We start from the raw sequence: 12,682 nt of genomic DNA, 5'->3' as shown, positions 1-12,682 counted from the left end.
TTAAGTACAGCCAGTTACCCTTATAAATGTTCCTAAAAGTATTTTTGAACTTTAAAAATCATACTTGCCTTTTTTTTCTTAATTCATTTTATTTTTTTGAGAGTATGATAAGAAAGTTTGTACATCTGCATTATATTCACAAGAACTAAAGGATAAGTAAAATCAAATTTCTTTTCGGGAAATGTTTCATCCTCATTTCAGAATTTGATAGCTGTAGCATGCATGTATAGGTTGCACCAGTCCGTGATCAATGGAAAATTAAGGATATTGTAGATAAAGAATATGTTAGCAAAAATATGTGTGTGTCAAACTTTATCAAATGTGTTGCCACAGCACTGTAATCTTTCCAAGACACTGGCATAAAGTATGCAATATTATGCCATAGCTCAGGTTTTTACAAAATTCGTGTACATTTAAGATGGCACTAATAAATCAGTAGTGTCGTAATTGATGAAATAAAATTGAGAATGGAAATGGGGAATGTATCAAAGAGACAACAACCCAACCATAGAAAAAACAACAACAGAAGGTCACCAACAGGTCTTCAATGTTACGAGAAATTCCCGCACTGGGAGGCGTCCTTCACCTGGCCCCTTACCAAATATATACTAGTTCAGTGATAATGAAGGACATACTAATTTCCAAATTGTAAACAAGAAACTTAAATTAAAATAATACAAGACAAACAATTACTTGCATTTTATCCTTTCCTTCTAGTTTATCAATTTCAGACATATATAGGTTGATCATCAAGAAACAATTATTAGATTTAGTTATCCTAAAAACAGTTCAGTCCAAATATGATTGAAATTTGTCAAGTGTTCTCAAAAATCTTTCTTACAGCAATATCTTATTATTTCAATTTTTCAATAGTACTGACAAAACTATGCTAACTCGACCAAATGATAAAAAAATTAAATGTACCTACATTTCTGTATTTGGAGACATTTCCTTTATCAGTGCATCATGTATTTATGTGAAAAATATATGTAAAAACTAATAGCTATTTTTTAGATTAAATTCCCATTTGTCATATTATACCTTTAGTTGTCTTTTTCCTCACATTATGAGAGTCAATCAACCTTTTGTCTACCATCACATCTATAGCATAACCATCGCATACAATTGGAGTCAACAATAAGGAACCTAAAATACCAAATTATGAGATTTTGTTAAACAATGATATAACAAATATTTACAAATGTTACACCAATCACAAATTTAAGGACTGTTTTCTACTTTTCTTCCTATTATATGGTATGATCACTTTATCTAACTTGTGTCTTTTTATGTTTTTTTCTCAGTCCCTGTCGTTTGATTCAAAACGATGGTATAATATGAAAATCATGTAATAAATATCAAGCAAGTGAAACTGCGAGCTACTGCTCACTGATGATATTCCCGCTGCAAGTGAATAGTTTTAATAGTGTAAAAGTATGTGATTTTCGGTTAACAGGATGTTGTATAATTTATCTGAAAACAAATCACACGGTGTAGTTAACTAATATATACTCTGAAACCAAATTTCAGAAATCCTTATATTGTAGTTCCTGAGAAAAATGTGATGAACATTTTCAACTTGACTATCATGTGTAAAATGATTTAAGTTTTCAGTAAACAGGAAGTTGTTGAGTGATGAATCTGAAAATGCATCAAACCGTAAAGCTGACATACATAAATCCTGAAAACAAATTTCAGAAATCCTTGTAATGTAGGTCATGAGAAAATGTGACAAAAATTTTCAACTTCGCTATCACGTGTAAAATGATAAAAATAAAAAGAGTATAATGATATGTATTTGGCTGGGGCATCATCAAAAAGTGCACCTGCTGCAACATAATTGTCACATTGTCACTAACTGTACAATTTTTATTTTTCCATTCGCCAATCACTAATGTGAACAAAAAACTGACCTGTTTGTAAAACCTAGCTTTTGTTCATTCAGAAACATATTGCCATAAAGATGTTAGGAATATCCTTTACTGGTCCAACAAATCATCCAAAGAACTACTCAGAGACGATTCAATATTTCCAGAAATATACTGATATATCGTTTATAAGATATAATTACTTGATCACAGCTAAATAAATAGCATAGCATGTATCAACAATGAAGTAAACTGATATATATGTATATAAATATTAAAAGAATATTTTGTTCTGAATGGTTTTTTAAATGTTTTGAGCTTTTCACAGGTATGTTTGGATTAAAAAACATTTGTGGTCTTGAAAAAATAAATACTTTAACATGTTTAACTATTTTATATTGTGGCATTCTTCTGAATGATGAAGAAACTACCTGGTCAAATGTTTACATATGGTGATGATAGGTTAATAAGATAGCTAAATCAGTTCAAACATTTAGCGCTCCTCATCAACCAGTATTATTGAATCATCAACATTAGACAGGTGAACTCTATATGAATAACACATGCATTTTACCGTTATTATATTGACCAACATTTGGTTGACTTTTACTTAAACAAAAAAGCATTTGTTAAATTTACATTTCGATATTGGAAGATGTGGTATTAGTGCCAATGAGACAACTCTCCTTCCATGTAACCATTTATAGGTCAAGGTACGGTCTTCAACCAAAAGCCTTTGCTCACACCAAATAGCAAGCTATGAAGGCCCCCTAAAATTACTAGTGTAAAACCATTCAAACGGGAAACACTTAAGAAGAATGTTATACATATCAAAAGGCTTAATACATGCAACATGGGACATATATCAGATAGACAAATTTTAACTTAATTTTAACTATGAGCAAAATAACTACACAACATATTTACTATACCTGTATATGGTAATTCAGAGACTGTATCCATTGCTAATGTTTTCTCATGATAACATTTGGAAACACCAGTATTGTCCTGAAGTACCATTTTTACAGAATTTGAATGTCCTCTTACATTAGCCACATTTAAAACAAACTTTCCACTAAAGTTGACGTGAGAGATATCACCACCGTTCATAAGTAAAAGTTCTTCTATAGCTGTATGTCCTTTTTCCCGGGCAACAAACAATGGAGACTGTCCACAACTATTACATTGAGACACATCAGCATTGTTCTCCAGTAACAGTTTAACTGTATCTGTATGCCCACCTTCACATGCAACAAACAAGGGTGACCGTTCACTGATGGTAAACTGAGACACATCAGCATTGTTCTCCAGTAACACTTTTGCTGTAGCTGTATGTCCACCTTCACAGGCAACAAACAATGGAGACCGTTTACTAGTGGTACTCTGAGAGAAATCAGCATTGTTATGCAGCAAAGTTTTTACTATACTTGTGTATCCTCTTTTACAGGCAACGTACAATGAAGACTCCCCATCACTGTTACTCTGATCAACATCCGCTTTGTTCTGAAGTAACATTTTCACAGTATGTGTATGTCCTGATTCACATGCCACATACAAGGGAAACTTTCCAACATAGTTAACTTGAGAGACATTTGCATTGTTCTGTAATAATAGTTTTACTATATCTGTGTTTCCTCCAGCACAAGCCACATCCATTGGAGACTCGCCAGAATTGTTACACTTCGAGAAATCAGCATGGTGTTGCAGTAACAATTCCACTATATCTGTATGTCCTCCTTTACAAGCAACAAACAATGGAGACTCACCCATTTTGCTAAACTGGTTGACATCAGCATTGTTCTGCAGTAATAGTCTTACAATATTTGTATGTCCTCCTTTACAAGCAACAAACAATGGAGACTCACCCATTTTGCTAAACTGGTTGACATCAGCATTGTTCTGCAGTAATAGTCTTACAATATTTGTATGTCCTCCTTTACAAGCAACAAACAATGGAGACTCACCATGTTTATTACACTCAGAGGCATTAGCATTGTACTGAAGAAACAGATTCACAATTTCTGTATGCAGTCCTTCACAGGCTACATACAATGCAGACTCCCCACCATTGTTTAATTGAAATACATCAGCATTGCTCTCTAATAAAAGTTTAACAACATTAATATGTCCACCCTTAGAAGCTTTGTGTAAAGGTGAATTACCATAATGGTCTGTAACATTGACATTAAAATTAATAGAAATTAAAAAGTTAACTAAATCAGTGAAATCATGTGATGCTATTTCCAATAAAGGTGAAGCATAACATAGTTTATCTACTAGAAATGTTGAACTTACGAATGAAGAACTTGAGCAGTGGGTGTATTTTGAAGATTCTTTGCCACTCATTGTATCAATCTTCTTTAAACATAATTTTGTTTCATCACTTCTCCTCAAATAGCTAATTAACTTCCCCCTAAATGACGTATATCTTAACATGTTATTTTTAAATGTACTTGAAATGACATACTCCTTTAAGTCACATACCAGTCTTTCAAAATAATCTTCTTCTTGGTCTTCAAATATTACAATTGAATCATCATTGACTTCCAATAAAGATCTAAAGATGAAATGATCCTGAATAAATACAGAAGGCGCGTATTTGATAAAACATTTGGTAAGCAGCTGTCCACAGATTAAAGCTGCTATTTTATAGATTTTTCTATTCATCATTCTATACAAAGAGCCTCTTTGTTTCAAATATGTACCACTTAATGTTGCGAAACCAGATTTTAAAGAATTTCTATGTCTCTCTTTGCTTAAGTCTATGTCAAATTCTTTAACAATTTGCTCAAGCTTCGATCCTGTCGCTTCGGAAGCTGATTTTAAATCAATCTGTGTCAGCCAATCTGTATTGAATTCACCACCAAATAAGATAGTCAGAGTAAGAGCACAAAATTGATATATGTTCTCGTGAATAATGTTTTGTATGTTCATTTTAATACTTTCCAAAGGAGACTTAAACAGTGTCTTTACTTCTTTTAATGTTTTGTCTTTTGACAATTTACAAAGCAAGGGAAAGTAGTAAAAGTTCTCTGTGACTTGCTTTACATTCAATTTGGTAATGATGTCATCTGGAAGGTACCTCCGCAGCATATGCAATCTTTCTTCATCCTGCAGACACAACTCGCGTGATAATAAATTGCATTCTTTTTTTGTGAACAATTTAACACGTTGAAACTGTAATTCTTTATATATATGAAGTCTACAAGAAATCAGTAGTTTTGAACTTGATATCTTTTTATGAATTTTAATTGCATCATCTTTGTCTGCAACTTTAAATATTTCCTCCATTTTTTCTGAATAATCTCTCCATGTCTGTAATGTCTGCATGTTGATTGTTTCCTTTCCACAGATGTCATCAACAATAAACACTTGTTTTTTATTTTCATTATAATAATTCATAATGTCTGTTGGTCCTGTTAACACTGGTATAATTTCATATTCCAAACTGTCACGTAAGTGTAAGGCAGCTTGATGTATGTTCGAAGATTTACCACAACCCGAGCTTCCTGTCACAACAATACAGTTATGCGAGGGTAGAGATTCTAGTATGTGACGCGTTGCTCTGGTTTCCAAAAAGGTAGTTTGGTCTTGCTCCCATTCTCTTATTTCTTGTCTATGGTGAGCTGTAAAGAAAAGAAATTGTATAAGCTGATGTCTGATTTGTAAATTTAGTTTTGACCATGAACTGAAGATAGAGGCCTGGATATTCATTTACAAATCTCCATGCCCCTTTCTAAGTCCAAATATTTTAATGTCCTTGATTAATCTGTTACTAAAACCAACCAGTTAAGTAACAGATCAATATAATCTGTGCTATTTGTGTTGATGGATTGCTGACCAATTTGTGTATTTTTTTCGGGGGGTTCATACTTAAGGTGAGTTGATAGAACCTTTTGCTTGATTGACTTTTGATTAATGCCACATCAACAAATGATGCAATACCCTTTCAAGCTATAAATAACTTGTTATAACATAGAAACTGACCTTATCACATGAACATTGATAAAAGAACAATGATAAAAGAACAGAGTTCCAATGCCCCCCTAAAAATGCTTGTTTTTGGCCCCTAATTAAAAAAACCGTTGGTACCATAACCACCAAAATCAACCCCAACCTTTCGCTTGTGGTATTGAACCTTCTGTTAAATTTTCAAAGAGATCCATTCACTTTAACTTAAGTTATTGTCTGGAAACCAAATGTCTTCAAACGCCATCGCCGTAGCTGACAACGACGACAGCGACATCATAGCATTATACGATAGAAATTGTTTTTTGCGGTTGAATAAATAACAAATTCCTGACTTGGAACAGGACATTTTAAGAAACAATCGATCACTTGTTTTTTAGCAGAGAAGATTTTTGAATGGATGAACAAATTGTGAAAATTTGTCGGTCAATTGACAATTTTGGTCATATTAACTTTTTTGTAGATCTTACTTTGCTGAACATTATTGCTGTTTACAGCTTATATTTATCTATAATAATATTCAAAATAATAACAAAAATATGCAAAACTTCGTTAAAAGTACCAATTCAGTGGCAGCAACCCAACAATGGAGTGTTTGATCTTGACCAATTGAACAATTTTACCCCATGTAAGATTTGCTGTAAAAGTTTTAGTTTTTGAGATATAAGCCAAAAACTGCATCTGACCTTTATGTTCTATTTTTAGCCATGGCAGCCATGTTTGTCGATGGATCAGAACTTCAGATACAATTAATGAACTAGATCCCTAAGGAACGTTTATCTAAAGTTGTCCGATTAATCAATTTTAGTTTCTTTTATAGATTTAGGAGTGGAGTTTTAGTATGACGTCCACTATCACTGAAATTGTAAATGTAGTATACATTTTTGTTTCGGGGCCAGCTGAAGCACGCCTCTTGATGAAGGACTTTTTCGCTGTATTGAAGACCCATTGGTGGCCTTTTGCTGTTTTCTGTTGTCTCTTTGACACATTCCCCGTTTCCATTCTCAATTTAACTTACATTTGTAATAAATTTTTTATTGGTCTTATTGCCTACAAACAGTTTTGAAGACAATCTTAAATAAACTTATCATAGATACCAGGACTAAATTTAGTATATACGCCAGACGCGCGTTTCGTCTACAAAAGACTCATCAGTGACACTCGAATCCAAAAAAGTTGAAAAGGCCAAATAAAGTACGAAGTTGAAGAGCATTGAGGACCAAAATTCCTAAAAGTGTTGCCAAATACAGCTAAGGTAATCTATGCCTGAGGTAGAAAAGCCTTAGTATTTCAAAAAAATCAAAAATTTGTAAACAGTAAATTTATAAATATAACCATATCAATGACAAAAAGTACTGACTAATGTCCTTAAAAATTGTAAGGGTATCTGAAACAGGTGTAACAAAACATTTTTCCAAAGTGTTTTCTAATAAATGGTAATGTCGTATGAATGGTGAGAACCCCTTTGCTTAAACAGTAGGTCAATGAAAAACAAGTTAAGGAATTTTTATCTCCTCATACATTTGCTTCAAATCAAAGAATTTGCAACAAAAGCTATTGTACTTGTATTTCCAAAGAAAAGAAGCTGGATTATGTATTTCTTTTATTTTTAGCTTCCTGAGCGCTGCATTAAGACTTCAATACTTTAAATTTCCTGTGATCCTTGTTGTAGAGTGGTAAGATGAATTAAATGACAGCTAAATTAATTAATTTCCTCAAAATTCAATTAAAAAAAAACCAGCTAAATACTGCTGAACTAAATGACAGCAAAAAAGTGCTTGTTCAAACCTAGGAGGTTACACAAATAAAATCCTGTAATAACTAAACTTTTCTCAAAATTCTAATTTAAAAAAAACCAGCAAAGGTCAAGTTCAGGGCAGTTGATCTTTAATTACAAAAAAATATATCTAACATGTAAAGCTCATATACCATGTCCTGGTTTGGCTAACGTAAGGTTCTGTTTCTGGTGTAGTAAAATTTGTACTTTATAAACTGTGTGTTTTTTTTTTTTGATTATGGAATTGTATATTATACAAATATAGCCTTTGTATGAGGTCGATACAAGGATATATTGACCTGAAAGAAATATATTGACTTAGGACGAAGTCTGATGTCGATATACTTCTTTGGGTCGATATATCCTTAGTATTGACCACATACAAAGGCTATATTTTTTATATTATTAATTTCCTACCATATTTATATCAAAATCTTAATTTTATTTTGTTGAAATATTATAGATATCATATTGTCTCCTTGACAATAACAAAACATTAGTTGTTATTTCATTTACTTTTGTATTTGTTAGGCATCTTATGTATTTGAAGATTTTTTTGGGTCAAATAATCAATCACAAATATCATGTGTTTCAAAACGTTTTAACAATATTCTGAAATCCATTACATGACGTCACAAAGTATATCGGTTTTTAGATATTCTAAAAATAACAATGCAATATGCTTTTTGCTGTGCAATTTGCTTTTTGCTATCAGCCTTTTTCTCTCTACCTTAGAAAATATTGTTTAACATGTGACAATCCCTAAACGAATCAGATTTGTTAAAATATACAAATTAATAATATTGCATATCCGGTAGGTTACTTCTAACAAGAGGCTGTCACAACGACAGCAAACCGGATTTATTAACATTTATTTGTGTCCTGGAAATATCACAAGAACCATTACTGATGATTAATGAAAGTGAAAATCGTCAATTTCAAATTTGACCTCCATTTTGTCATCAGTATCAACATATTAAAATTTGAAAAGCTTAGATTGAATGGTTCGTGAGTAAATGCAACAACATGAATGGAAACACCATTTCACGATTTTTCAAGAACCATAACTACTGAACGGTATAAGTCAAAATCATCATTATTGAACCTGACCTCTATTTTGTCATCAGTAACAACATATACGAATTTGAAAAGCTTTGGTTGAATGGTTCATTAGAAAATGCACGGACACGACTGGAAACACCATTTTACGATTTTTCAAGAACCATAACTACTGAACGGTATAAGTCAAAATCATCATTATTGAACTTGACCTCTATTTTGTCATCAGTAACAACATATTAAAATTTGAAAAGCTTTGGTAGAACAGTTCATGCGTAAATGCACGGACACGACTGGAAACTCCATTTTTCAAACTTTTAAGAACCATAACTCCTGAACGGTAAAAGTAAAAATCGCCATTATTGAACTTGACCTTCATTAAGTTGCCAGTAACAACATGTTAAAGTTTATACCAACCCCCCCCCCTACCCCCCCCCCCCACTCCCCCCCCCCCCACTCCCCCCCCCCCCCCCCCCCCCCCCCCCCCCCCCCCCCCCCCCCCCCCCCCCCCGCCCGGCCGCCCACCGAGCATCCCCAAAACAATCACCGACATTTTTGTCACAAAAATCTGATTAAAAATTGAAACTGGATACAGCAGAAAACCTTCATCAATAATATACAAGTTGCAAGAAAGATAAGGGCTATTGTTCTGTTAAACTGTTTCGGTCCGTATACATGTTATACATCTTTGGCTTTGGGTGTTCCTTACAAGGGTAAATCCAGATAGGAGCTATAAATGCATGAAATCATTAAAAGTGTTGTTTTCAATTTTTTCTACCCCATCATCTATGTACCAGTTTATATAAATGTAGAGCACTGGCTATCTGTTATAAATACATACATATATTATAACTGATGAGCTATTGTGATTATTGAAAATAGAGACTAAGTAAATTACAATTATGCATACCTCGAATATGTGGTGGAATATGATCTTCAACTTGCTTTTTTTTTTTTTCTTTCAAGGTATCTGAAAAATAATTCAGTTATTCAAGTTGCAATAGATCACACATTATTTATTTTTATTCTATCTTTTCTGTCTGATAATGAACGCCATACTTAACTCCAAGTTGTACACCAGAAACTTAAATTAAAAATAAAACAAGACTAACAAAGGCCAGAGGCTCCTGACTTGGGACAAGCGCAAAAATGTGGCAGGGTTAAACATGTTTATGAGATCTCAACCCTCCCCCTATACCTCTAGCCAATGCAGAAAAGTAAACTCATAACAATACGCACATTAAAATTCAGTTTAAGAGAAGTCCGAGTCTGATGTCAGAAGATGTAACCAAAGAAAATAAACAAAATGACAATAATACATAAATAACACCAGACTAGCAGTTAACTGACATGCCAGCTCCAGAACTCAATTTATCTGATTGAATGATTATGTCTTCAGCATATGAATATCAGGCACAATCCTTCCTGTGAGGGGTTTAGTATCATACCATCATAACATAAAATGTAAGGATAAAGAACAGCAATTTAAGCACTATTCCTTTTCTTTTTGTCTGTGTGTTTTTTGGCTATGCATGTACTGATTATGTGTCATGGATGAATACTCCATACCCTTGTTGTTTCTATTACAGGTAAATGGATGAAACAATAAATACACTCACTTAATGTTCCATCATGCTCCATAGATTTCTGAAAAATAATTGAGTACCTTTAAGGACATTTAACTCAAAACTATATACATCTCAAATGTAACTGTATAGTAAAGAAGCAATCTATTATCAAGTGAATTAGTGTTGATGTTAAGTTTGGTGTTTGTGAAAATGGATGGCAAAGAAAATAATTAATAAGTCTTACAAGGAAAGACAACAACATGTCAAAATAAACTGTTAAAACGTTTAATCCCGCTGCAAATGTTTGCACCTGTCCTAAGTCAGGAATCTGATGTACAGTAGTTGTCGTTTGTTTATGTAATATATACGTGTTTCTCGTTTCTCGTTTTGTTTATATAGATTAGACCGTTGGTTTTCCCGTTGGAATGGTTTTACACTAGTAATTTTGGGGCCCTTTATAGCTTGTTGTTCGGTGTGAGCCAAGGCTCCGTGTTGAAGGCCGTACTTTAACCTATAATGGTTTAATTTTTAAATTGTTATTTGGATGGAGAGTTGTCTCATTGGCACTCACACCACATCTTCCTATATCTATGTATGTTTAGATACAATATAAAAACCCTTGTATCTAGTACGCAGCAATAACAATGATCTGTGTTGAAAATGTTGGTATATTGATATATTTGACTAAGTTTTTACCTATCTCTAGCATATTTTACAAGAAATTAAAAACAACAAAATTGGGTCGAGTTATCATGGGCCAACACCTATATAAAGATGCTATTATTGATTTGGACTAATTGTGGATCTAATAATTACATTTCATGTATGTTTCATAAGAATCCATTATTTTGACTGGATAACAATGCTTGTGCATCATACTAAAATTAACCTTCATATCCTAATGAAGTGTAAATTCATGATGACATTTGCCATCACAATAAAGTGCACAGGTTAACTAAAGAAATAAATGATGAAAGTCGATTTTTCAAGACCCTAGCATAAAACTGTAATTATAAATAAAGGCAACAGAAGTATACCGCTGTTCGAAACTCATAAATCGATAGGAAAAAGCAAGTCAGGATTACAAACTAAAACTGAGGGAAACACATTAAATATAAGAGAACAACAACACAACATTAAAATGTAACACACAGAGAAACAAACTAAGCATAAGAATTGAATGTTTCTTTAAGTAATTTTATAGGGTTGTAAAAGAGTTGATCGTGTGCACATTCCTAGAATGAAGCACTTTTACACCCCAATAAAATTACAAAAAGATGCATTCAATTCTTATAATTACTAGTCATATGTGCTGTTCATAGAAGAGGGATGAAAGATACCAGAGGGACAGTCAAACTCATAAAAGAGGGACGAAAGATACCAGAGGGACAGTCAAACTCATAAATCGAAAACTGACGACGCCATGACCTAAAAATGAAAAGAACAAACACAACAGAAAAACTATAGTACACATGACACAACATAGAAAACTAAAGAATAAACAACACGAACCCCACCAAAAACTAGGGGTGATCTCAGGTGCTCCAGAAGGGTAAGCAGGAACATATCCGATATCATTTGTGAAATGGTTATTTAAAAACGATCAACCAACTCGTTATGGTGTCCGTAAAATTAATGAAGAGATGAAATTAACTTCACCATTTGGAACTCTTGATTTAATAGCTTCCTATCTATCTGTAACAGTGTTCAAAAAAGAGTCTTTAAAGGACAGTAGTCCAGTAAATTCATGATTTCAATAATTATTCCAAATTGTAAGATACCATTTTCTGATTATTTTTCTTTTACAGTTTTTTTTAATCTCCTACACATGATGATGTAGAAATGAATGCAAACATGAGCTAAATCCTTATTGAAGGAAAAGAAACTCATGTAAGGAATTGGTTGATGATTTTGCCTCTATCAAGCAGGGGTATAAAAACAATCGAAGAAGAAGGACAGAAGTAGCTACTACCAGACAGACACATTTTTGACAGATTATCAACTTTTTCTATCATGTTTAGACAAACCATGACTGTCTATTTCTACAATTTCTATATGTACCTATGTTTATTTTATCACACATAAAACAAAATACTGCTGGTGGAATAAAAATGATTTATCCTTTTAAGGATTCCAGCAAATATCATGCATATTACTGAGTCTTTCTAAAGTGTAACTTAGGTACAATAGTTGCATATATATATATATATATTTATTTGTTAATTTTACATACACTTTCTAAATTCTTTATCCTTTCCTGTAAATCGTTTTCTATTCTTGATAATTCTTTTTGCACTTTGATATACTGACCACCTGCTTTATAACACAAAGTCTGTACATATCTACTAAGAACATGTGTCTGTTGACGAAGCTCCCCCACTATCTCTAAACCAAGTGTTGTTCCACTGAGGAATTGTTGACCTGTAAAACAAGATCATTTG

The 12,682-nt window shown here is 32.9% G+C and overlaps 1 protein-coding gene across 1 annotated transcript in view; it reads right to left on the bottom strand.

The window, feature by feature from the left end:
* The window catches only part of LOC134694667 (uncharacterized), a 52,984-nt gene that overhangs the window by 9,043 nt on the left and 31,259 nt on the right, over positions 1 to 12,682 (bottom strand). Inside the window, exons 5-9 of the mRNA XM_063555712.1 lie at positions 12,475 to 12,662; positions 10,293 to 10,320; positions 9,584 to 9,643; positions 2,801 to 5,494; positions 1,042 to 1,146 (exon numbers count right to left, since the gene is read on the bottom strand). Of these exons, the coding sequence (XP_063411782.1) occupies positions 1,042 to 1,146; positions 2,801 to 5,494; positions 9,584 to 9,643; positions 10,293 to 10,320; positions 12,475 to 12,662 (3,075 nt within the window). The remainder of the gene's footprint in view (positions 1 to 1,041; positions 1,147 to 2,800; positions 5,495 to 9,583; positions 9,644 to 10,292; positions 10,321 to 12,474; positions 12,663 to 12,682) is intronic.

Source organism: Mytilus trossulus, chromosome 13 (assembly GCF_036588685.1).
Source record: "Mytilus trossulus isolate FHL-02 chromosome 13, PNRI_Mtr1.1.1.hap1, whole genome shotgun sequence".
Classification (NCBI taxonomy): domain Eukaryota; kingdom Metazoa; phylum Mollusca; class Bivalvia; order Mytilida; family Mytilidae; genus Mytilus; species Mytilus trossulus.
Note: the sequence above shows the minus strand (reverse complement) of the source record. Positions and strands in the feature narration are given on the sequence as shown.